This window comes from Anolis carolinensis, unplaced genomic scaffold (assembly GCF_035594765.1).
Source record: "Anolis carolinensis isolate JA03-04 unplaced genomic scaffold, rAnoCar3.1.pri scaffold_8, whole genome shotgun sequence".
Classification (NCBI taxonomy): Eukaryota; Metazoa; Chordata; class Lepidosauria; order Squamata; family Dactyloidae; genus Anolis; species Anolis carolinensis.
This window is the reverse complement of record NW_026943819.1, coordinates 30,261,172-30,288,702: the sequence shown is the minus strand read 5'-3', so window position 1 is coordinate 30,288,702 and position 27,531 is coordinate 30,261,172. Positions and strand designations below refer to the sequence as shown.

General features: G+C 41.8%; 1 protein-coding gene across 3 annotated transcripts in view; it reads left to right on the top strand.

Moving 5' to 3' along the window:
• antxr1 (ANTXR cell adhesion molecule 1) overlaps positions 1–27,531 on the top strand; it is an 85,913-nt gene that overhangs the window by 21,625 nt on the left and 36,757 nt on the right. For all 3 annotated transcript variants that reach the window (XM_062960851.1, XM_062960853.1, XM_062960854.1), the window contains exons 6-10: positions 1,263–1,342; positions 5,870–5,938; positions 6,552–6,632; positions 9,502–9,562; positions 14,739–14,837. In XM_062960851.1, coding sequence (XP_062816921.1) covers positions 1,263–1,342; positions 5,870–5,938; positions 6,552–6,632; positions 9,502–9,562; positions 14,739–14,837 — 390 coding nt within the window. The remainder of the gene's footprint in view (positions 1–1,262; positions 1,343–5,869; positions 5,939–6,551; positions 6,633–9,501; positions 9,563–14,738; positions 14,838–27,531) is intronic.

The following is a 27,531-nucleotide window of genomic DNA, read 5'->3' as shown; positions in this document are numbered from 1 at the left end:
TAAACAGGCCGGCAGAATGTCGGATAAGCGAATAACTTGGATAATAAGGAGGGATTAAGGAAAAGCCTATTAAACATCAAATTAGGTTATGATTTTACAAATTAAGCACCAAAACATCATGTTTAACAATAAATTTGACAGAAAAAGCAGTTCAATACGCAGTAATGTTATGTTGTAATTACTGTTGGATAAGCGAGTTTTGGATAAGTGAGACTCTTCTGTATTATTATTATTATTATTACTACTGTGTGATATATTTTTGATCTCAGGTGGCCTTTTACAGTTGACAGATCGTGATTTTGTCGTTGTTGTTGTTGTTATTATTATTATTATTATTATTATTATTATTTTATTGTATGACACAGCAAACAAGATAGACATGCTGGATTTCATATCACAAAATGATTATATTATTATTATTATTATTATTATTATTATTATTATTATTATTATACACACACACGCACATATATATACTTATATACAGTAGAGTCTCACTTATCCCACAGTCGCTTATCCAAAGTTCTGGATTATCCAACGCATTTTTGTAGTCAATGTTTTCAATATACAGTAGAGTCTCGCTTATCCAACATAAACGGGCCGGCAGAACGTTGGATAAGCGAATATGTTGGATAATAAGGAGAGATTAAGAAAAAGCCTATTAAACATCAAATTAGGTTATGATTTTACAAATTAAGCACCAAAACATCATGTTAGACAACAAATTTGACAGAAAAAGTAGTTCAATATGCAGTAATGCTATGTAGTAATTACTGTATTTATGAATTTAGCACCAAAATATCACGATGTATTGAAAACATTGACTACAAAAACGTGTTGGATAATCCAGAACGTTGGATAAGCGAGTGTTGGATAAGTGAGACTACTGTATCGTGATATTTTGGTGCTAAATTCGTAAATACAGTAATTACAAGAAAACATTACTGCGTATTGAACTACTTTTTCTGTCAAATTTGTTGCAAAACATGATGTTTTGGTGCTTAATTTGTAAAATCATAACCTAATTTGATGTGTAATAGGCTTTTCCTTCATCCCTCCTTATTATCCAACATATTCGCTTATCCGACGTTCTGCCGGCCCGTTTATGTTGGATAAGTGAGACTCTACTGTACATACACATACACACTTAATCAAATTTGCAAAAATGAAGCTTGCAAATGGCAGCCTTTTTAGCCGAGCGCATAGGTCTTGACCCGCAACCCTTTCCACAGCTGATGTTTGGCCATCTTCCCTCTTGGCAGGATTCCGGACGGCCAGTGTCATCATTGCGCTGACCGATGGCGAGTTGCACGAAGACCTTTTCTTCTATGCTGAGCGAGAGGTGAGGAGCAGAATTATTATTATTGTTATTATTATTATTATTATTATTATGACACAGCAAACAAGATAGATACGCTGGATTTCATATCACAAAATCACAAGTCAAACACTTCCCAAGTGTCTAGGACTGTGTGATGTATTATTATTATTATTATTATTATTATTATGACACAGCAAACAAGATAGATACGCTGGATTTCATATCACAAAATCACAAGTCGAACACTTCCCAAGTGTCTAGGACTGTGTGATGTATTATTATTATTATTATTATTATTATTATTATTATTATTATTATTAATATTTTATGACACGTCAAACAAGATAGATACGCTGGATTTCATATCACAAAATCACAAGTCAAACACTTCCCAAGTGTCTAGGACTGTGTGATGTATTATTATTATTATTATTATTATTAATATTTTATGACACGTCAAACAAGATAGATACGCTGGATTTCATATCACAAAATCACAAGTCGAACATTTCCCAAGTGTCTAGGACTGTGTGATGTATTATTATTATTATTATTATTATTATTATTATTATTATTATTATTATGACACAGCAAACAAGATAGATAGGCTGGATTTCATATCACAAAACCACAAGTCGGACACTTCCCAAGTGTCTAGGACTGTGTGATGTATTTTCGGATGATGCGTGCAGATCCCAGCAGGGTGGCCTTTTGCAGTTGGCAGATGGTGATTTTCTCAATGTCTATTGTTTCCAAATGCCGGCTGAGATCTTTTGGCACGGCACCCAGTGTGCCCATCACCACCGGGACCACCTGCACTGGTTTCTGCAGAGTCTTTGAAGTTCAATCTTGAGGTCCTGAGAGCGGCTGAGTTTTTCCTGTTGTTTTTCGTCAATGCGACTGTCACCTGGGATGGCGACATCCATGATCCAAACCTTTTTCTTTTCCACAACTGTGATGTCTGGTGTGTTGTGTTCCAGAACTTTGTCAGTCTGGATCCGGAAGTCCCACAGTATCTTTGGGTGCTCATTTTCCAAGACTTTTGCAGGTTTGTGATCCCACCAGTTCTTTGCTGCTGGGAGGTGGGACTTGAGGCATCAGTTCCAATGGATCATTTGGGCCACATAGTTGTGCCTCTGTTTGTAGTCTGTCTGTGCAATTTTCTTACAGCAGCTGAGGATATGATCAATGGTTTCGTCAGTTTCCTTGCACAGTCTGCATTTTGGGTCATCAGCTGATTTTTCGATCTTGGCCTTAATTGCCTTTGTTCTGATGTCTTGCTCCTGGGCTGCAAGGATCAGGCCTTGTTTCTCCTTCTTCAGGGTCCCATTCATGAGCCAGAGCCAGGTCTTCTCCTTCTCAGCTTTTCCTTAAATTTTGTCAAGGAACTTTCAATGCAATGTTTTGTTGTGCCAGCTGTCAGCTGTAGTTTGTAGTGCGGTTTTCTTGTACTGGTTTTTTGTCTGCTGTGCTTTGAGGAGTTTCTGATTTTTGACTTCAATCAAAGCAGGTTCTTCACTTTGCTTTACATCTTCTGCCAGCGCATGTTCTTCTTCTTTGATGGCTTGTTTTACTTGTGCTAGCTGTCAGCTCTAGTTTGTAGTGCGATTTTCTTGTACTGATTTTTTGTCTGCTGTGCTTGAGGAGTTTCTGATTTTTGACTTCAATCAAATTATTATTATTATTATTTCTTCCCTTCTCCCCTTCTTTCCTTCCCTTCTTCCCTTTTCTCTCCTCCTCTTTGGCTACCTGGTGATGCCCTGGTTATTTGAAAAATGCATTGTGGATATTAGATATTCTCAGTTTGGTGTGGGTGAACTCCAACTCCCAGATCCGAGGTCAGTCACCCCCAAACCAGGCCCATATGAGCAGTTGTCCATGTTGGCTCTGTGTGCCAAGTGTAGTCCAGATCTGATGTCAGTTGGGTCCAGTGCTTTCTGGATGCAGGTGAACTACAACTCCCAAAATCAAGGTCCATTCCCCTAAACCCCAGCAAGATGTTCAGTTGTTTATGGGACTTCTCTGTGCTAACTTTGGTCCTGCCATGCAAAAGTGGCCTCAAAGCGCATAGCTTCGTCAGTGTCTCTGGTTGCCTTGGGAGAGAAAGAAAACCATATTTTGGCACCTTTACATATGACGTCTAGGCCTGTCTGTCTGGTGGTCGGGACTGGCGCATTCCTCCCTCTGGCTTTGATCTCTTTGCGAGAGGTTTTGGGGCAAAACAAAGGGATTCCTGCCCAGACGAGTTGGGTAAACACCGGGTTCAGCGCATGGAGAGGCAATGCCATCATGGCGGGGGTTTGTTTTGGGGATGGAAGACCCCAAACATGCATTTGGAAGGGAGAAAGGCCGCTTGATTCAGTAGTTTTGAGCATCAGACCCTGGGTTGTTAATAATAATAATAATAATAATAATACAATCCTAGAGTTGGAAGGGACCCCCGAAGGCCATCTAGTCCAACCCCATTCTGCTCCATGCAGGAAGGCACCATCCAAAGCAACAGACGGCATGCAAACTCTTCATAATAATAATTATTATTATTATTATTATTATTGAAGTCAAAAATCAGAAACTCCTCAAAGCACAGCAGACAAAAAACAAGTACAAGAAAACCGCACTACAAACTAGAGCTGACAGCTGGCACAACAAAACATTGCATGGATGGCATCCAACCTCTGCATAATAATAATAATAATAATAATAATAATAATAATAATAAGTACAAGAAAACCGCACTACAAACTAGAGCTGACAGCTGGCGCAACAAAACATTGCATGGATGGCATCCAACCTCTGCATAATAATAATAATAATAATAATAATAATAATAATAATAATAATAATAAGTACAAGAAAACCGCACTACAAACTAGAGCTGACAGCTGGCGCAACAAAACATTGCATGGATGGCATCCAACCTCTGCATAATAATAATAATAATAATAATAATAATAATAATAATAATAATAAGTACAAGAAAACCGCACTACAAACTAGAGCTGACAGCTGGCGCAACAAAACATTGCATGGATGGCATCCAACCTCTGCATAATAATAATAATAATAATAATAATAATAATAATAATAATAATAATAATAATAATAATAAGTACAAGAAAACTGCACTACAAACTAGAGCTGACAGCTGGCGCAACAAAATATTGCATGGATGGCATCCAACCTCTGCATAATAATAATAATAATAATAATAATAATAATAATAATAATAATAATAATAACAAGAAAACCGCACTACAAACTAGAGCTGACAGCTGATGCAACAAAACATTGTATGGATGGCATCCAACCTCTGCATCATCATAATAATAATAATAATAATAATAATAATTACAAGAAAACCGCACCACAAACTAGAGCTGACAGCTGGCGCAACAAAACATTGCATGGATGGCATCCAATCTCTGCATAATAATAATAATAATAATAATAATAATAATAATAATAAGTACAAGAAAACTGCACTACAAACTAGAGCTGACAGCTGGCGCAACAAAACATTGCATGGATGGCATCCAACCTCTGCATAATAATAATAATAATAATAATAATAATAATAATAATAATAATAATAATAATAATAATAATAACAACAACAACAACAACAAGAAAACCGCACTACAAACTAGAGGCCATCCAGTCCAACCTCATTCTAAAAGCCATCCAGTCCAACCTCATTCTGTTCCATGCAGGAAGGCACCATCCAAACCCTCATATGTCCATCTAACCTCTGCTTAATGATGATGATGATGATGATGATGATGATGATGATGATGATAGAATGCTAGAGTTGGAAAGGACTCCCAAAGCCCACCACCCAATCCCTCCAGACAGATGGCCATCTAACCTCTGCTTCGTAATTATCATCATCATCATCATCATCATCATGCTGTGGTTTTTCACTTTAAATATGTTTTTAACTGGGAATTAAAAAAAATACTGCTTATATTTAATTCTGTTCTAATGTTTGCATATTGGTATATTTTAAATGGCATGCTGATGCTTTTATGTTAAGCTGCTTTGAATCTCCTGCAGGAGAGATAAAGTGATATATTAATAATAATGATAATAATAACAATAATATCTACAGTGATGCAAATAACAATAATGCAATATTAATATATAATATAATAATAATAGTGATAATAATAATATCTACAGTGATGCAAATAACAATAATGCAATATTAATATATAATATAACTATAATAGTGATAATAATATCTACAGTGATGCAAATAACAATAATGCAATATTAATATATAATATAACTATAATAGTGATAATAATATCTACAGTGATGCAAATAACAATAATGCAATATTAATATATAATATAATAATAATATATGTGATGCAAATAACAAGGATAATAACAAGGTAATATAAATATATAATATAATGAAATGGACATTGGGTGACCTTGGATGATTCAAAATTTGCATATTAATAATAGTAATAACATATTCACATCTGCTCTAAAAGAAGCCACATTTAATCTTATTTTTTGACTCCATATCCTTCCGTTTCAGGCCAACCGATCCAGGGAACTGGGAGCAACCGTTTACTGCGTCGGAGTGAAAGATTTCAACGAAACGCAGGTAAGCTCCTTTCTTTTATTAAGTAAAGATGCTTTTAGATAAATGTCTCATGTGTCATGTCTAAATTTGCACTAAAAACAGCTTTTAAGGGAGAGGAGCTTGACTCACCGCTTTGATCGAAAGCAAGAGTCAAGTCGTGGCACGAAAAAGCAAGACGGTTTTGCTCCGTTTTGCAAATGCAAAACACCTGGGTCCTAGGTTCTTTGGACTGCGGTCACCCAAATTCTCTTTGTAGTCCAAATGAATGGCCTTCCCAAGTCCTGAAATGCACAAAATTCTATGTATGAGTTTTGCTAAATTAATTGCATGGCTTTGCAAAATTGTACGTATGAATTTTGCAAAATAATTTTTTATGACTTTTGCAGAATTAACTATATGACTTTTGCAAAATTAATAGTATGACTTTTGCAAAATTAATGACATGACTGCAGAATTGTATGCATGAGTTTTGCAAAATTAATTGTATGACTTTTGCAAAATTAATTGCTGTACATGGCTGCAAAACTGTATGCATGAGTTTTGCAAAATTGTTTGTCTTTTGCAAAATTAATTGTATGGCATCTACAAAATTAATTGTATGATTTTTGCTAACTCGTTTTTGCTCCCGCTTCAGCTGGCCCGGATTGCCGACAGCAAGGACCACGTTTTCCCCGTCAATGACGGCTTCGAAGCTCTCCAGGGCATCATCGACTCCGTAAGTAGTACAGTATATCTGTGAATTCTATGAACAGAAAGATGGAGTGGCCATGAGGAGCCTTCTCAGCCCGGTCATAGCAAATTTCTACAGGGAACAATTTGAAAAACAAGCCCTAGGAGAATTCCAGACACGAGTCAATCAGGGGCAGCTAACGACTCTGAACAAAGGATTTCCCCAGGCCAGGATGTAAGGCTGGGAAGGCCATTTAATGCTGATCGAGGTGATTAATTACAACATTCACACTGGCCTTCAACAGATAAGAGTTCTTTTTGCCACAGAGGAACTTCCACAGACATATAAACCTTCCTTGATTAGTTTCTCCATATACCTCACAACCTCTGAGGATGCCTGCCACAGATGTGGGCGAAACGTCAGGAGAGAATGCCTCTGGAACATAGCCATACTGCCTGGAAAACACACAAAAACCCTTTATGCAGGACGTGGCAAAATTAATTGTACGACTTTGCAAAATTGTATGACTTTCGCAAAATTAACTACCGTATATACTCGAATATAAGCCGGCCTGAATATAAGCCGAGGCACCTAATTTTACCAGCAAAAAAACTGGGAAAACTTTGACACCAGTATAAGCCGAGGATGGGAAATTTCAGAAATAAAAATAGATACCAATAAAATTACATTAATTGAGGCATCAGTAGGTTAAATGTTTTTGAATATTTACATCAAGCTCTAATTTAAGATAAGTCTCTCCAACTCTGATCAAATCATTATTTTCATCTTCTTCAATGTAAATGTGCTTATGTATCCTTTTAATAATAATAGAGTAAAATAATACATGTAGTAATAATAAATACAGGAAAATAATACATGTAATAATAAATAGAGTAGAATAATAAATGCAATAATAATAATATCAGAGTGAAATAATAAATGTAATAATAGAGTAAAATAATAAATGCAACAATACCAATAATAATAGAGAAACATAATAAATGTACCATATATTCTCGAGTATAAGCTGACCCAAATATAAGCCAACCAGGACCCTCACCCGAGTAGAAGCCGAGGGGGGCTTTTTTTAGTCCTAAAAAAAGGGGCTGAAAAACTAGGCTTATACTCGAGTATATACAGTATATGATTTTGTAAAGTTGTATGACTTGCAAAATTAACTGAAGAACTTTGCAAAGTTGTTTGGCTTTTGCGATATAGATTGTAGGGCTTTGCAAAAACTTTGCAGGATTGTACAATTTGCAAAATTGTGTGTATGACTTTTTGCAAAATTGTATGCATGACTTTTTGCAAAAATTGTATGCATGACTTTTTGCAAAATTGTATGCATGACTTTTTGCAAAATTGTATGCATGACTTTTTGCAAAATTGTATGCATGACTTTTTGCAAAATTGTATGCATGACTTTTTGCAAAAATTGTATGTATGACTTTTTGCAAAATTGTATGTATGACTTTTTGCAAAATTGTATGCATGACTTTTTGCAAAATGTGGATAGTGCCGAAAGAATTTAATTAATCAATGGGCTCCGTGTATTTGTCAAACGTTGACATTTGGAGACGGCAAACAATGGGACTAAGAAGTGCATCCAGACTGTAGGATGACTGCAGTTTGGTCCCGTTTGAAATGCAATGGCTCAATGCAGCTGTGCAGCATCTCTTTGCATTTTGAGCAGCTGTGTTGCATTGCCAATCATGAGAGCCGGGCCTTCTGGGAGGAGACAAAGGGTGAATTGCAGGCCAGCAAACCACAGTTTTATTGGCTTGGTTCATTGGAAAGTAAATTTACAGAGGCAGTTTCAAGTCATTGCAAGAGTCCTTTTGGGTCTGTATCATAGGAAGGATGTTGCTTTAATATAGCATTTAAGGATAACACTTGTATATCTCGTTGGTAATAATTATCCCAGGTCTTGGTGCCTGGAATAAAAGCGGAGTATAAATAATATATCAATGATGATAATGATAATAATGATCAATTATTTTGCCCTGAGATAAAAGGAAGATATTTTTCTCTATTATTATTGGTATTATTACATTTATTATTTTTTCTATTATTATTGCTACTATTACATTTATTTTACTCTATTTTTATTATTATTAATAATACATTTATTATTTCATTCTGGTCTTATTATTATTATTATTATTATTATTATTGCATTTATTATTTTACTCTATTTATTATTATTATTACATGTATTATTTTACTCTATTATTGTTGCTACTATTACATTTATTTTACTCTATTATTATTATTATTATTAATACATTTATTATTTCACTCTGATATTATTATTATTGCATTTATTATTTTCCTGTATTTATTATTACTTGTATTATTTTCCTGTATTTATTATTATTATTACATGTATTATTTTACTCTATCATTATTAAAAGGAGACATAAGCACATTTACATTGAAGAAGATGAGAATCATGATTTGATCAGAGTTGGACGGTCTTATCTTAAATTTGAACTTTATGTAAATATTCAAAAACATTTAACCTACCGATGCCTCAGTTAATGCAATTTTATTGGTATCAATTTTATTTCTGAAATTTCCCACCCTCGGCTTATACTGGAGTCAATGTTTTCCCAGTTTTTTTGTGGTAAAATTAGGTGCCTCGGCTTATATTCGGGTCGACTTATACTCGAGTATATACGGTAGTTTATTGTTATTATATTGTAACATATTATTATCATTTAGTATATTATTGTTATTATTAAGTTGTAGTATGTTATTATTATATTTTAATATATCAGTATTTTTAGTATTGTTATAATTTATTACATTATTATTATTGTGTACATTACTGTCGTTACTGTTCCGAGGTAGTACATTATGGTTCTATGTTTATATTTTGTTGTTCTGAAAATTGCTTTTTCATGCGTCCCAGATCTTGAAGAAATCCTGCATCGAGATCCTGGCGGCCGAACCCTCCCGAATCTGCGCCGGAGGTGAGTGGTTTAAAATTGTGTTTTCTCAATGGGTTTCCAACCCTCTTTTGGGTATTTCCAGAGGGAATTTTGGCACGGAAAGGCGGCTAAATTTAATAATAACTCCCGCTTTATTTCCATGTCTTGGTGTGATGCGAGTTCGAGTTGATCTCTATTAGGAATGTCTTCCCATGGAGGCCAAGCTGCGGGTGTTTTTGTCGTTCGAAGCCCATTTTGACCCCATTTCAGGGCGAGAGTGGAGCAGCACTATACACAGCATCCGAGTTGTAGTTTTCTAGATCCTGAGAGATACAGTTTTCCAAGGTCCGTCAGGTTTGGCGTTGTGGAACCAGGTGCCAGTTTGCACCACCACTTCAAACTGGCTGTGGGATCCGGGGAGTTGTAGTTTGCTGGGTTCAGCATTGTGAGACGGATGCCGTTTGGCACCAAAACTGTTTACTGCCACGGCCTCCATGCTGCGGGATCCTGAGAGTTGTAGTTTTCCAAACTCCGTCAGGTTCGGCGTTATGGGATGAATGCTGTTTGGCACCACCACTTCAAACTGCCACGGCCTCCATGCTGTGGGATCCTGAGAGTTATAGTTTTCCAAGGTCCGTCAGGTTCAGCGTCATGGGATGGATACCGTTTGGCACCACCACTTCAAACTGCCATGGCCTCTAATGCGGTGGGATCCGGGGAGTTGTAGTTTTCCAAGGCCCACCAGGTTCAGCGTTATGGGATGAATGCCGTTTGGCACCACTGCTGTGAACTGCCACGGCCTCTATGCTGTGCGATCCTGAGAGTTATAGTTTTCCAAGGTCCGTCAGGTTCAGCATTATGGGACGAATGCCGTTTGGCACCACCACTTCAAACTGCCATGGCCCCTAATGCGGTGGGATCCTGGGAGTTATAGTTTTCCAAGGTCCGTCAGGTTCAGCGTTGTGGAACAGATGCCATTTGGCACCAGCACTTTAGACTGCCACGGCCCCCATGCTGTGCGATCCTGAGAGTTGTAGTTTTCCAAGGCCTGCCGGGTTCGACATTGTGGGACGGATACCGTTTGGCACCAGCACTGTTTACTGCCACGGCTTCCATGCTGTGGGATCCTGAGAGTTGTAGTTTTCCAAGGTCCGTCAGGTTCAGCGTCATGGGATGGATGCCGTTTGGCACCACCACTCCAGACTGCCACGGCCCCCCATGCTGTGGGATTTGGGGAGTTGTAGTTTTTGCATTTTGCAGGCAGAACCCGTTTTGGGAAAACTACATCTCTCAGTTGTTTCCTTGCGTGGAGCCGTGGCTGTCACACTCTCTCAGCCTCGGAGGGCAAAGCGACTCTGAATTCTGGATTCTGGATTATCCAACGCATTTTTGCAGTCAATGTTTTCAATATATTGTGATATTTTTGTGCTAAATTTGTAAATACAGTAATTACTACATAGCATTACTGTGTATTGAACTACAAGTAGAGTCTCACTTATCCAAGACTCGCTTATCCAACATTCTGGATTATCCAAGGCATTTTTGGAGTCAATGTTTTCATCCGGGGAGATGGTGGCGGGGTATAAAAATAAAATTATTATTATTATTATTATATATCGTGATATTTTGGTGCGAAATTCGTAAATACAGTAATTGCAACATAACATTACTGTGTATTGAACTATGTATTGTTGTCTAACATGATGTTTTGGTGCTTAATTTGTAAAATCATAACCTAATTTGATGTTTAATAGGCTTTTCCTTAATCCCTCCTTATTATCCAAGATACTTGTTTATTCAAGGTTCTGCCGGCCCGTTTAGCTTGGATAAGTGAGACTCTACTGTAGTAATAATAATAATAATAATAATAATAATAATAATAATAATAATATAGATATGAAATCCAGCATATCTATCTTGTTTGCTGTGTCATAATAAAATATTAATAACTAGCTGTGCCCGGCCACGCGTTGCTGTGGCAAAGTGGTGGTGGTATTGGTTAAAAATTGTTGTGTAATTTTTATTTGACAGTATTTGTATTTTTAATTTTTTTATTGTAAGTTATCTTTTTATTTATTATATTTTATTATTTTCTTGTATTATTTTTAGTTATTTTCTGTTATTATAGTATTTTATTGTATTAATTTTTTAGTGTTTTTAATTATTTTTAGTGTTTTTTATTATTTTTTATTGGGTTGCTAGGAGACCAAGTTGGAGGAGCTTAGCCTTCTAACTGGCAGCAATTGGATAAAAGCAATTATTCCTCTCCCTCCAATTAGGACTTTATTTTTCTTTTCTTTTTGTTGTATCAACCTAGAGGCGTGGGTGATGGGTTGTGTTGTCAAATTTCGAGGTTGGGGGGCCTGTAGTTTTGTTGTTTTGTGGGTCGCCGTGATGCCATCACTCTTTTATATATATAGATAATAAAGCTGTATGGGAAAACAGAAACTGAAATCCAGTCTCTGACCAACACTGTCTGGACATTATTTTCTCGGCCTGAAACGGAAACTCCTGGGATCCCGTAGCATTGGCGTTTCCAAGTGGGTTTAAACTGGGTTAAATCAGCAGTGTGGGTGCGTGCACCTCTGCCCTGTGAAATGTGCAGAGGTTGCAGATCTTCCTCTTGCTTGAGCGGAGCCGCAGAGCCTTCTGCACGGATGGCCGGCCGGCCCAGACGGATCCCGCCCGGCTCTGGGGAGGGAAGCCATGGAGGGCTGGATCCGGGCCCAGATTCCTGACCGGCTGGAATCCTCTCCGCCGGGATCCCTTGAGGCCCAGGAGGAGCAAAGCGGAGCAGATTGCAAGCTCAGCACAAAACCCGGGTCAGGCTGCTTTGCAGAGGCGCCGGCGATGCTTGTCTGGCTCCGCGCACTCATGCGCCGCTGCAAACAGCAGAACAAAAGGCATGTGTTCCAGCTGAGCCCCAGAGCCTATCTGTGTCCTATATTTATCTAGTAGCATATATTACATGACACCAGGATATAATATAGGGGTCATTTCAAGTCCTAACTGCCAACTGCCCCCCATGCTATGGGGTCTTGGGAGCTGTAGTTTGCCAAAATCGGCGCCTGCCATTCGCATCTGGCTCCGCGCACTCATGCGCCGCTGCATGAAAAGCATGCGCTCCAGCTGAGCCCCAGAGCCTATCTGTGTCCTATATTTATCTAGTAGCATATATTACATGACACCAGGATATAATATAGGGGTCATTTCAAGTCCTAACTGCCAACTGCCCCCCATGCTATGGGGTCTCGGGAGTTGTAGTTTGCCAAAATCGGCGCCTGCCATTCGCATCTGGCTCCACGCACTCATGCGCCACTGCATGAAAAGCATGCGCTCCAGCTGAGTCCCCGAGCCTATCCGTGTCCTATATTTATCTAGTAGTATATATTACATGACACCAGGATATAATATAGGGGTCATTTCAAGTCCTAACTGCCAACTGCCCCCCATGTTATGGGGTCTCGGGAGTTGTAGTTTTCCAAAGTCCGCCGAGTTCGAACCTGGAACGGATGTTGTTTGGCACCACCACTCTTAACCACCACGGCACGCCATGCTATGGGCTCTCAAGACTTGTAGTTTTCCAAAGTCCGTCTAGTTTTAAGCTGGAACGGATGCAAGTTGGCACCACCACTTTTAATTGCCACGGCCCGCCATGCTGTGGGATCCTAGGAGTTGTAGTTTTCCAAGGTCTGACGAGTTTTGAACTGCGGAACGGATGTTGTTTGGCACCACCACTCTTAACTGCCACAACCTGGCATGCTATGGGGTCTCGGGAGTTGTAGTTTTCCAAGGTCCACCGAGTTCTAAGCTGGAACGGATGCACTTTGGCACCACCACTCTTAACTGCCACAACCTGGCATGCTATGGGGTCTCGGGAGTTGTAGTTTTCCAAGGTCCACCGAGTTCTAAGCTGGAACGGATGCACTTTGGCACCACCACTCTTAACTGCCACAACCTGCCATGCTCTGGGATCCCGAGAGTTGTAGTTTTCCAAAGTCCGTCTAGTTTTAAGCTGGAACGGATGCAATTTGGCACCACCACTTTTAATTGCCACGGCCACCCGCTATGGGCTCCCAAGAGTTGTAGTTTTCCAAGGTCCCCTTAGTTTTGAACTGTGGAACAGATGTCGTTTGGAACCACCACTTTTAACTGCCACGGCCCGCCATGCTCTGGGATCCTAGGAGTCCACACTGCCAGATAATTCACTTCATTTTATCCAGGGGCCTCATATAATCCAGTTCTAAACAGATAATATAAGATTACAAATGTACAGTAGAGTCTTACTTATCCAACATAAACAGGCCGGCAGAACGTTGGATAAGTGAATATGTTGGATAATAAGAAGGGATTCAGAAAAAGCCTATTAAACATCAAATTACGTAACGATTATACAAATTAAGCACCAAACATCACAATCTAAGCATTCACAACACATGGACAACGTATAAATACTATACAATGCTACACAGGGACATAGACCTCCTCTACCCTCACCACACAAACAACCAAATGTATACTAAACATAAAGACAGCCATGCAACAGACATTCAATACCACCACAACCTCAACAAGTTCTCACCAACAACACCAGACAAAGCCACAGCAACGCGTGGCCGGGCACAGCTATTATATATATATCTATATATATAAAAGAGTGATGGCATCACGGCAACCCACAAAACAACAAAACTACAGGCCCCCCAACCTCGAAATTTCACAACACAACCCATCATCCATGCCTCTAGGTTGATACAACAAAAAGAAAAGAAAAATAAAGTCCTAATTTGAGGGAGAGGAATAATTGCTTTTATCCAATTGCTGCCAGTTAGAAGGCTAAGCTCCTCCAACTTGGGCTCCTAGCAACCCAATAAAAAATAATAAAAAACACTAAAAAAAAATTAAAAACACTAAAAAATTAATACAATAAAATACTATAATAACAGAAAATAACTAAAAATAATACAATAAAATAATAAAATATAATAAATAAAGATAACTTACAATAAAAAAAATACAAATAACATCAAATAAAAATTACACAACAATTTTTAACCAATACCACCACCACTTTGCTACAGCAACGCGTGGCTGGGCACAGCTAGTGTGTGTGTGTGTATATATATATATATATATGTATATGTATATATATAAAATTTTGCATGAGTGAAACGTATTTCAAGCCACAATGCTGATGTGTGTGTGTGTACCTTTGCAGAATCGTTCCAAGTGGTCGTGACCGGGAACGGGTTCCGCCACGCGCGCAACGTGGACCGCGTCCTTTGCAGCTTCCGCATCAACGAGACCGTCACGCTCAGTAAGTCCTTCCACCTCTTCTACTATTTCACGGCTTTTTTGGAGTGCCTTAAAGTTGCATCCGCATTGCAGAACTAACACAGTTTGATACCACTTGGGTTGTATGGAGCCCGGACAGTTGAAGCATTATCACCAAGTGTTTACAGGATGGTACCTGCTGTTAATTAAATACAGGATGTTTGGTTTACTTTCTTGCTAATTTAAGACGTTTGGTTTCCTTTCTTGCTTTTGTGGATTGTTTGGTTACTTGAGTTGAACTATACATCCCAGTCCCTACAACTCCTATAAATCATGGTGGATTCTGCCCAGACTTCTCTAGTTTGCTCAGTTGCTGATCAATTCCATTCTGTTTGCTGTGTGCCGTAGAAAAGGGTAGGAAAGGGTTAAGGGAGAGGCAGTGGGCAGGGTCATGCAAATGGAGAGAGAAAGGAACCCTGGGATGTGCTCGCTGTAACCTGCAATGTCAGTGGAAAAGAGTGACTTGTTGGCTCCTCAGCACTGGGAAAGGGTTAAGGGAGAGGCAGTGGGTGGGATCATGCAAATGAAGAGAGAAAGGAATCCTGGGATGTGCTCGCTGTAACCTGCAATGTCAGTGGAAAAGAGTGACTTGTTGGCTCCTCAGCACTGGGAAAGGGTTAAGGGAGAGGCAGTGGGTGGGATCATGCAAATGAAGAGAGAAAGGAATCCTGGGATGTGCTCGCTGTAACCTGCAATGTCAGTGGAAAAGAGTGACTTGTTGGCTCCTCAGCACTGGGAAAGGGTTAAGGGAGAGGCAGTGGGTGGGATCATGCAAATGAAGAGAGAAAGGAATCCTGGGATGTGCTCGCTGTAACCTGCAATGTCAGTGGAAAAGAGTGACTTGTTGGCTCCTCAGCACTGGGAAAGGGTTAAGGGAGAGGCAGTGGGTGGGATCATGCAAATGAAGAGAGAAAGGAATCCTGGGATGTGCTCGCTGTAACCTGCAATGTCAGTGGAAAAGAGTGACTTGTTGGCTCCTCAGCACTGGGAAAGGGTTAAGGGAGAGGCAGTGGGTGGGATCATGCAAATGAAGAGAGAAAGGAATCCTGGGATGTGCTCGCTGTAACCTGCAATGTCAGTGGAAAAGAGTGACTTGTTGGCTCCTCAGCACTGGGAAAGGGTTAAGGGAGAGGCAGTGGGTGGGATCATGCAAATGAAGAGAGAAAGGAATCCTGGGATGTGCTCGCTGTAACCTGCAATGTCAGTGGAAAAGAGTGACTCGGTGGCTCCTCAGCACTGGGAAAGGGTTAAGGGAGAGGCAGTGGGTGGGATCATGCAAATGAAGAGAGAAAGGAATCCTGGGATGTGCTCGCTGTAACCTGCAATGTCCTGGCAGAGAGTGACTTGGTGACTCCTCAGCACCGTTATTGGTTTGTTATTTTGTTATGCACACCAATGGAGCGAATCAGAAACACTGGGATGCCTGTGGTGGAGGAAAAACAGAAAATGTAGTGTGAAATTGCCTTGTATGAAAGCCTGCATATTTTCACTTCTATTATGTGTATAGATTGTTGTATTATTTACACTGTTGCAATCCACTCCGAATCCCCTCGGGGAGATGTTGCACAGGGTATAAAAATGATGTTGTTGTTGTTATTATTATTATTTTATTATGACACAGCAAACAAAATTGATATGCTGGATTTCGAATCACAAAATCACAAGTCGAACACTTCCTAAGTGTCTAGGACTGTGTGATGTATTATTATTATTATTATTATTATTATTATTATTATTATTAATCAAACTGCATTAAATTTGACCGTGTTGATGCATGCACCCTTGTTTGTGTGTGTTGCTTTTGCGTTCACACCGTGAGGGTTAGATGCATTCTTTCCTAATTGCAGCCTCTCTTAAGGGAGGGTTTGCGTGCCTCGCCTTGATGAGTTAATTACAAGTTAATTAACGGCAACGTTGAGTCATTGCAAAGGGATTCTGGCTTTTTTATGAAGATGGGCCCATTGCGTTTCCGTCTCCGTTTTTGCCCCGTTTTTTGTTGTTTTTCCCTCCAAAAAAAGCCACTTTTGCAAAAGTTGGGAGTTTGTTTTGAATCCTGGTTCAGAACCTCTTTGGGCCTTGCATTCCTCGCAAAGGTGGAGGCCGACGGGGAGGAAACGCAATGCAATTTGGGCGTCATCTCGGCCGTGGAAGCGGATCAAGTCTCTGCAGGCCGAATCCACAGACCCCGGAGGGGTCATTCGCTTGCAGAAATAACCCAATGTCTCAGGGACTTTAGTGGAAGTTGACAAGGCAAAGGAGAGATAGAAACGGGATGTGAATTAATGTTATATTAGTAGCAATAGTAGTAGTAGTAGTAGTAATAATATTATTGTAATTATTATTATTATAAATACGTAATACAGATGTTGTGATTTTGTGATATGAAATCCAGCATAGCTATCTTGTTTGCTGGGTCATATAATAATAATATAATAATAATAATAATAATAATAATTGCTGTGTGCCATAGGAAAGGGTAGGAAAGGGTTAAGGGAGAGGCAGTGGGTGGGGTCATGCAAATGGAGAGAGAAAGGAACACTGGGATGTGCTCGCTGTAACCTGCAATGTCAGTGGAAAAGAGTGACTCGGTGGCTCCTCAGCACTGGGAAAGGGTTAAGGGAGAGGCAGTGGGCGGGGTCATGCAAATAGAGAGAGAAAGGAACCCTGGGATGTGCTCTCTGTGACCTCCAGTGTCCTGGCACAGAGTGACTTGGTGGCTCCTTAGTACTGGGAGAGGGTTAAGGGAAAGCCAGTGGGTGGGATCATGCAAATGAAGAGAGAAAGGAACCCTGGGATGTGCTCGCTGTAACCTGCAATGTCAGTGGAAAAGAGTGACTTGTTGGCTCTTCAGCACTGGGAAAGGGTTAAGGGAGAGGCAGTGGGCGGGGTCATGCAAATGGAGAGAGAAAGGAACCCTGGGATGTGCTCGCTGTAACCTGCAATGTCAGTGGAAAAGAGTGACTTGTTGGCTCCTCAGCACTGGGAAAGGGTTAAGGGAGAGGCAGTGGGCGGGGTCATGCAAATGGAGAGAGAAAGGAACCCTGGGATGTGCTCGCTGTAACCTGCAATGTCAGTGGAAAAGAGTGACTTGTTGGCTCCTCAGCACTGGGAAAGGGTTAAGGGAGAGGCAGTGGGCGGGGTCATGCAAATGGAGAGAGAAAGGAACCCTGGGATGTGCTCACTGTAACCTGCAATGTCGGTGGAAAAGAGTGACTTGTTGGCTCCTCAGCACTGGGAAAGGGTTAAGGGAGAGGCAGTGGGCGGGGTCATGCAAATGGAGAGAGAAAGGAACCCTGGGATGTGCTCGCTGTAACCTGCAATGTCAGTGGAAAAGAGTGACTTGTTGGCTCCTCAGCACTGGGAAAGGGTTAAGGGAGAGGCAGTGGGCGGGGTCATGCAAATGGAGAGAGAAAGGAACCCTGGGATGTGCTCGCTGTAACCTGCAATGTCAGTGGAAAAGAGTGACTTGTTGGCTCCTCAGCACTGGGAAAGGGTTAAGGGAGAGGCAGTGAGCGGGGTCATGCAAATGGAGAGAGAAAGGAACCCTGGGATGTGCTCGCTGTAACCTGCAATGTCAGTGGAAAAGAGTGACTTGTTGGCTCCTCAGCACTGGGAAAGGGTTAAGGGAGAGGCAGTGGGCGGGGTCATGCAAATGGAGAGAGAAAGGAACCCTGGGATGTGCTCGCTGTAACCTGCAATGTCAGTGGAAAAGAGTGACTCGGTGGCTCCTCAGCACTGGGAAAGGGTTAAGGGAGAGGCAGTGGGCGGGGTCATGCAAATGGAGAGAGAAAGGAACCCTGGGATGTGCTCGCTGTAACCTGCAATGTCAGTGGAAAAGAGTGACTTGTTGGCTCCTCAGCACTGGGAAAGGGTTAAGGGAGAGGCAGTGGGCGGGGTCATGCAAATGGAGAGAGAAAGGAACCCTGGGATGTGCTCACTGTAACCTGCAATGTCGGTGGAAAAGAGTGACTTGTTGGCTCCTCAGCACTGGGAAAGGGTTAAGGGAGAGGCAGTGGGCGGGGTCATGCAAATGGAGAGAGAAAGGAACCCTGGGATGTGCTCGCTGTAACCTGCAATGTCGGTGGAAAAGAGTGACTTGTTGGCTCCTCAGCACTGGGAAAGGGTTAAGGGAGAGGCAGTGGGCGGGGTCATGCAAATGGAGAGAGAAAGGAACCCTGGGATGTGCTCGCTGTAACCTGCAATGTCAGTGGAAAAGAGTGACTTGTTGGCTCCTCAGCACTGGGAAAGGGTTAAGGGAGAGGCAGTGGGCGGGGTCATGCAAATGGAGAGAGAAAGGAACCCTGGGATGTGCTCACTGTAACCTGCAATGTCGGTGGAAAAGAGTGACTTGTTGGCTCCTCAGCACTGGGAAAGGGTTAAGGGAGAGGCAGTGGGCGGGGTCATGCAAATGGAGAGAGAAAGGAACCCTGGGATGTGCTCGCTGTAACCTGCAATGTCGGTGGAAAAGAGTGACTTGTTGGCTCCTCAGCACTGGGAAAGGGTTAAGGGAGAGGCAGTGGGCGGGGTCATGCAAATGGAGAGAGAAAGGAACCCTGGGATGTGCTCGCTGTAACCTGCAATGTCAGTGGAAAAGAGTGACTTGTTGGCTCCTCAGCACTGGGAAAGGGTTAAGGGAGAGGCAGTGGGCGGGGTCATGCAAATGGAGAGAGAAAGGAACCCTGGGATGTGCTCACTGTAACCTGCAATGTCGGTGGAAAAGAGTGACTTGTTGGCTCCTCAGCACTGGGAAAGGGTTAAGGGAGAGGCAGTGGGCGGGGTCATGCAAATGGAGAGAGAAAGGAACCCTGGGATGTGCTCACTGTAACCTGCAATGTCGGTGGAAAAGAGTGACTTGTTGGCTCCTCAGCACTGGGAAAGGGTTAAGGGAGAGGCAGTGGGCGGGGTCATGCAAATGGAGAGAGAAAGGAACCCTGGGATGTGCTCGCTGTAACCTGCAATGTCAGTGGAAAAGAGTGACTTGTTGGCTCCTCAGCACTGGGAAAGGGTTAAGGGAGAGGCAGTGGGCGGGGTCATGCAAATGGAGAGAGAAAGGAACCCTGGGATGTGCTCGCTGTAACCTGCAATGTCAGTGGGAAAGAGTGACTTGTTGGCTCCTCAGCACTGGGAAAGGGTTAAGGGAGAGGCAGTGGGCGGGGTCATGCAAATGGAGAGAGAAAGGAACCCTGGGATGTGCTCGCTGTAACCTGCAATGTCAGTGGAAAAGAGTGACTTGTTGGCTCCTCAGCACTGGGAAAGGGTTAAGGGAGAGGCAGTGGGCGGGGTCATGCAAATGGAGAGAGAAAGGAACCCTGGGATGTGCTCACTGTAACCTGCAATGTCGGTGGAAAAGAGTGACTTGTTGGCTCCTCAGCACTGGGAAAGGGTTAAGGGAGAGGCAGTGGGCGGGGTCATGCAAATGGAGAGAGAAAGGAACCCTGGGATGTGCTCACTGTAACCTGCAATGTCGGTGGAAAAGAGTGACTTGTTGGCTCCTCAGCACTGGGAAAGGGTTAAGGGAGAGGCAGTGGGCGGGGTCATGCAAATGGAGAGAGAAAGGAACCCTGGGATGTGCTCGCTGTAACCTGCAATGTCAGTGGAAAAGAGTGACTTGTTGGCTCCTCAGCACTGGGAAAGGGTTAAGGGAGAGGCAGTGGGCGGGGTCATGCAAATGGAGAGAGAAAGGAACCCTGGGATGTGCTCGCTGTAACCTGCAATGTCAGTGGAAAAGAGTGACTTGTTGGCTCCTCAGCACTGGGAAAGGGTTAAGGGAGAGGCAGTGAGCGGGGTCATGCAAATGGAGAGAGAAAGGAACCCTGGGATGTGCTCGCTGTAACCTGCAATGTCAGTGGAAAAGAGTGACTTGTTGGCTCCTCAGCACTGGGAAAGGGTTAAGGGAGAGGCAGTGGGCGGGGTCATGCAAATGGAGAGAGAAAGGAACCCTGGGATGTGCTCACTGTAACCTGCAATGTCGGTGGAAAAGAGTGACTTGTTGGCTCCTCAGCACTGGGAAAGGGTTAAGGGAGAGGCAGTGAGCGGGGTCATGCAAATGGAGAGAGAAAGGAACCCTGGGATGTGCTCGCTGTAACCTGCAATGTCAGTGGAAAAGAGTGACTTGTTGGCTCCTCAGCACTGGGAAAGGGTTAAGGGAGAGGCAGTGGGCGGGGTCATGCAAATGGAGAGAGAAAGGAACCCTGGGATGTGCTCACTGTAACCTGCAATGTCGGTGGAAAAGAGTGACTTGTTGGCTCCTCAGCACTGGGAAAGGGTTAAGGGAGAGGCAGTGGGCGGGGTCATGCAAATGGAGAGAGAAAGGAACCCTGGGATGTGCTCACTGTAACCTGCAATGTCGGTGGAAAAGAGTGACTTGTTGGCTCCTCAGCACTGGGAAAGGGTTAAGGGAGAGGCAGTGGGCGGGGTCATGCAAATGGAGAGAGAAAGGAACCCTGGGATGTGCTCGCTGTAACCTGCAATGTCAGTGGAAAAGAGTGACTTGTTGGCTCCTCAGCACTGGGAAAGGGTTAAGGGAGAGGCAGTGGGCGGGGTCATGCAAATGGAGAGAGAAAGGAACCCTGGGATGTGCTCGCTGTAACCTGCAATGTCAGTGGGAAAGAGTGACTTGTTGGCTCCTCAGCACTGGGAAAGGGTTAAGGGAGAGGCAGTGGGCGGGGTCATGCAAATGGAGAGAGAAAGGAACCCTGGGATGTGCTCGCTGTAACCTGCAATGTCAGTGGAAAAGAGTGACTTGTTGGCTCCTCAGCACTGGGAAAGGGTTAAGGGAGAGGCAGTGGGCGGGGTCATGCAAATGGAGAGAGAAAGGAACCCTGGGATGTGCTCACTGTAACCTGCAATGTCGGTGGAAAAGAGTGACTTGTTGGCTCCTCAGCACTGGGAACTACAGAGCCTGTTTGTCGAGATTTTAACTTTTATTATGTGTATATATAGATGCGGCATTGTTTACAAAATGAAAGCTATCCTTTAATTAAAAGGATTAGAAAATACGCAAGATGGGATGATGCTGGGACCCTTTCGGAGGCATCCCAAATAACTCCGTCAAGTGTTGGTTGTGCGAAGAGTCGTTCAAGGGATCGGTGCAAGAACGCATTCCTTTGCTCACATTTTTTGCACCAAATGCTCCCAGATGAGCCATGGGGGGGGGGGGCGGGGGGGGAGAGAACAATAGAATACAAATGGCATCTTTGCTTGATCTTTCCCATCTGCTGCGCACAAGTCAGAGGCACGAAAAAGAGATTATTTTGGTGCAAAAAGTCTGCTTATTATTATCTCTGCTGCTGGGCTTTTAGAAGCTGCTTCTCTTCGCAAAAAAGGAAGGAAACTTGCAGTTGTTGTCCATGGGAAATATCCCTGAAATCGAGCAATTTGAACCGGCCGCGGATAGTGAGACCCGGTCACGGATGATGGGTGATTGAGTCCGTTGTAAGTTGGTCAAGCGGTGCTGATGAAAGGTCACCAAGGTCGTGTTGAGTGGCTTCAGTCTCCAAAGTTTTATATCAAGACATAAAATAGGAAAGATTAAACAAAAACACATATGAGGGGCTCGCGGATACCGAGGGGACCCGACGACTCCGGAGACTCGGTATCCGCGGGGTGTGGAAGGCACTAGATGATATTATTATTATTATTATTATTATTATTATTATTATTATTATTATTAATAATAATAATAATAATACTATTATTATTTATTAATTATACTACTAAATTATTATTATTATTATTATTATTTAATTATACTACTAAATTATTAATAATTATTATATAATAATTATTAAAATAGTATTATTAGTTATGTATAATGCCATTATATTATTAATAGTAATATAACATTATCTGGGATTAGTCCATAGCTATAGTAATAATCATCATCATAATCTAACTTTATTTTTGACCTACCCACTCTCCCCGAAGGGACTCGGGTGGCTTCCAAAAAGAAAAATGGCAAACATTCAATGCCATAAACAATAACAGATTAAGACCATTAGAGCAAACAATGAGTAAACGGTTAAAAATAGAACTATTGAACAACATTGCTAAAACACGTAACTCATTCAGGGCTCATCCGTAACACCAGGAACAGACTAAACCATTAAAATCTGTGCATGATAATGGTAAAGTATAAAAATATAAGAATATAAAATATATGTGTATAGCTAAAGTTAAAGTCATTGTTGTCATTGACAACCTCGTCCGATGGGTTAGAATCAGTGGTAAAAACATAAACATGTATGGTCCACAAATGGATCAATAAATGGATGGATGAATGGTCCACAATTGGTCCTGGGATTGGCTCCACAATTGAATATATGGATGAGTTGTAATTGGACTTGGGATTGGCTCCACATACAGATTAAGGATGGGTTGCACATATGGATATATACATATATATTCCACAATTGGGTATGCAAAATGTCCATAATTAGGTGCGGGATTAGTCCAGAGTTCTATACATGAATGGTCCACAAATGGATACATAAATGACCCACAACTGGATCTATGAATGGCCCACAATTGGACCTGGGATGGGTTTATTTATTTATTTTTATTTATTACAATATTTATATCCCGCCCTTCTCACCCAATAGGGGACTCAGGGCGGCTTACAATAAAACACACATATAAAATTGTACAATACATTGTGAATCAATTAAAAAGTTATTAAATTACATCAGACATTCATAAAAACACTTATAAATTACAGATGGGCATGTTCGAGTCTAAAAGACTGGGTCTGTCAATTGAGTTCCAGCATACATAAGAATAATTAGTGCTCCTAATTGTTATTCGAAAGCCTGTTCCACATGCAGGTTCCACTGTTGGAGAGATATATATAGGATCAGTCCACAATTCTATAGGTGAATGGTCTACAACTGGATAGATGAATGGTCCACAATTAGACCTGGGATGGGTTCCACATGCAGATCAAGGATGGGTTCCACCATTGGATATATACGTATACATTCCACAATTGGGTATATAAATGGTCCATAATTAGATGTGGGATTAGTCCACAATCGATACATGAATGGTTCACAAATGGATACATAAATGACCCACAACTGGATCTATGAATGGCCCACAATTGGACCTGGGATGGGTTCCACCATTGGATATATATGTATATATTCCACAATTAAATATGGGATCAGTCCACAATTCTATATGTGAATGATCCACAACTAGATAGATGAATGGTCCACAATTAGACCTGGGACTGGATCCATATACTGATCAAGGATGGGTTCCATAGTTGGATAGCATAGTCCACAATGGGGTATATAAATGGTCTATATTTAGGTATTATTATTAATATTATATTTATTTATACCCTTCTTTGTCTCTCTCGAAGGAGGCTCAGCGAGACCCAAAGATACAGGATTAGTCCACAGTTCTGTATGTGAATGGTCCACAATTGGATCTATGAATGGTCCATCAGATCTGGGGTTGGTTCATTGTTGGATATACAGTTGGACTTCTGCATTGTGGAAGTTGGCCCTGGCATTGTGTTGGGGAGTTCCAGGTCATTAGAGAGGTTTCTCTTGGGTTAACAAATGGGTTTCCCCCCCCCCCCCCCAAATCCTTCAAAAAGAGCCACCCAGTTACAGCTGGTCCTCATTCCATGATGGACTCTGTTCTTGAACTGATCAAAGAGGACAAACTCCATCCTTGCCTTCCTTGCAAAAAGGACGGGTCTTTTCTCGCTAACTGGATCCTATGGAAATCCTCGCGCCATCCAGAAACGCCCGCTTACACCTGGCACGAGCATTTTTCCTTCCAATGATGCAAAATATTCCTGCCTTTTCCGAAAGCCTTCTCCCTCCAAGCGCATGCGTGCATTGATGTATGTCTGTATGTTCACATTCCTTTTGTGGGGAAGGAAGCGGCCCAAGCCAGCGGAATCCGCCGCAGCTTCCAGCAAACGGGGAAAAAACGAGTGTTTTCTTGATGCCGTAATGAAAACCAGGCCACAGTCGGCCCGTCACAAATCCCAGCTCTGCTACAGCGTCACTGCCGTGTATTTTCCAGCAGCCAAAGCGCATTGCAAACGGTGTCTTTGTTTGTTTGGGACCGCCAAGGGTCAGAGGTTGACTTAAAGGGCCTGGTGTTACACCCCAAGGCAGCGTGAGCACTCGAAAACGAGACAAGAGCCAATATAACACACTATATCTTTATTAAAACAATTATAAATCCAAAGGAGAGCTCGATAGCTCTCCCAAGAAATCAAAGTCCATGAGTTAAAACAGGGAAACAAGGCTGGCAGGAAACAAGAGTTCAATCCACTGGAAATACTACGTAACGATCAAGGCAACAAATTGTCAAAGCTGAGGTGAACTTGAAACAGGAACAAGAATAACAACCTAAGTAAAGTCAAGGTCTACTCGAGAGTCACGGCATGGCTCGACTGGAACTGGAATACTTGGCTTGGGAACAGGAGCTGGAGACGGAGAAACCTCTCTCCAAGAAAGCAACGTTGACACCGCAAGGAAATCTCATTGCGGAACGGTGTCTTTGTTTGTTTGCGACCGCCAAGGGTCAGAGGTTGACTTAAAGGGCCTGGTGTTACACCCCAAGGCAGCGTGAGCACTCGAAAACCAGACAAGAGCCAATATAACACACTATATCTTTATTAAAACAATTACAAATCCAAAGGAAATTAGGTATAGAGTCTGAGTAAGGAATAGTTCTTTTTAGAAAGTCAATGATGGTTCCAAATGGGTGAAGGGAAAGGTCCGATATTATAATCCACAATGAGAGCTCGATAGCTCTCCCAAGAAATCAAAGTCCATGAGTTAAAACAGGGAAACAAGGCTGGCAGGAAACAAGAGTTCAATCCACTGGAAATACTCCGTAACGATCAAGGCAACAAATTGTCAAAGCTGAGTCGAACTTGAAACAGGAACAAGAATAACAACTGAAGTAAAGTCAAGGTCTACTCGAGAATCGCGGAACGGCCCGACTGGAACTGGAATACTTGGCTTGGGAACAGGAGCTGGAGACGGAGAAACCTCTCTCCAAGAAAGCAACGTTGACACCGCAAGGAAATCTCATTGCGGAACGGTGTCTTTGTTTGTTTGTGACCGCCAAGGGTCAGAAGTTGATTTAAAGGGCCTGGCAAGTTCTGCTTGGAAACCGGGAATGCTGGGTCTTAATTTCTCTGGAAGTAATGGTCTCCCTAGCACCAGTGTGTGTATATATGTATATGTATATTGGGTTATCTAAGTCCACACTGCCCTATATCCCAGTTCAACGTTTGGTGCTAAATTTGCAAATATAGTAATTCCTACATAACATTATTTATTATTTTTATTTATTTACAGTATTTATATTCCGCCCTTTTTTCTCACCCCGAAGGGGACTCAGAGCGGATTACAATGAACACATATATGGCAAATATTCGATGCCAACAGACAAACAACATATATACAGACCCAGAGGCATTTTTAACATTTTTTTTCCAGCTTCACGATTCCGGCCACAGGGGGAGCTGTTGCTTCACCATCCACTAGTGGCTGTACTTCCTCATTCCTTTCCTCGTGTTTTGCTGGCAGTTTTTTATGATGTTGTAAATTAGTTAAATTAGCCTCCCGCATAAAGCGTACCTAAATTTCCCTAATTGACAGGTGCAACTGTCTTTCGGGGCTGCATAGGTCAACAGCAAGCCGGGCTATTTAATGGTCGGAGGCTTAACCCGACCCGGGCTTCGAACTCATGACCTCTCGGTCAGTAGTGATTTATTGCAACTGGTTACTAGCCAGCTGCGCCACAGCCCGGCTTCTAGAACATGTATTGAACTGCTTTTTTTGTTGCTTTGTTGTAAAACATGATGTTTTGGTGCTTAATTTGTAAAATCTTAACGTAATTTGATGTTTAATAGGCTTTTCCTTAATACCTCCTTATTATCCAACATTTTCGCTTATCCAACGCTTATCCAAAATTCTGTTCGCCTACACTTGAAAATTACCTAAGATGCAGCCATAGCTTTGTCTCTTCTTTGCCATCCTGACCACATCTTTCCTGAAAAGCCGTGACTCAAGGTCTTGTGCTTCCACTTTTCCAGCCTTTCGTAAGCCTTTGTTGTTTGTGTCTCTTGCATGCAATCTTGTTTTGCAAAGAAGGAATTGTTTTGCCACTCGAAATGCCCCTTTTATTTGCTTCGTCATCACCAAGTGCTTTCTTTCTGAGGTTACTTGCAAACAAAAACATTAGTTTGCACAATTCCGTCCCGATCCTTCTGGGAAAAAGAACGGGGTTGTGAAACCAAGAAGCGAGGATGCCAAGTTTTGGGGGAAATTTAACAGGGGAAAAAGGGAACGGATTTGGTCTCTCGCTTTGAACATGGAGCATCCATCAATGTCTATGGCAGGGACCCCACACTTCTATGAACAAATTCCTATGCACACTGCACACATCTTATTTTGAAGTCAGAAAACAGAACGGGAACAAATACGATATTTAAAATAAAGAACAAGTACAGGCTCACACAAAGCACCCCTGACAGATGGCCACCGAGCAATAATAATAATAATAATAATAATAATAATAATAATAATAATAGAATATGTAAAGCAAAGTGAAAAACCTGCTTTGATTGAAGTCAAAAATCAGAAACTCCTCAAAGCACAGCAGACAAAAAACCAGTACAAGAAAGCCGCACTACAAAC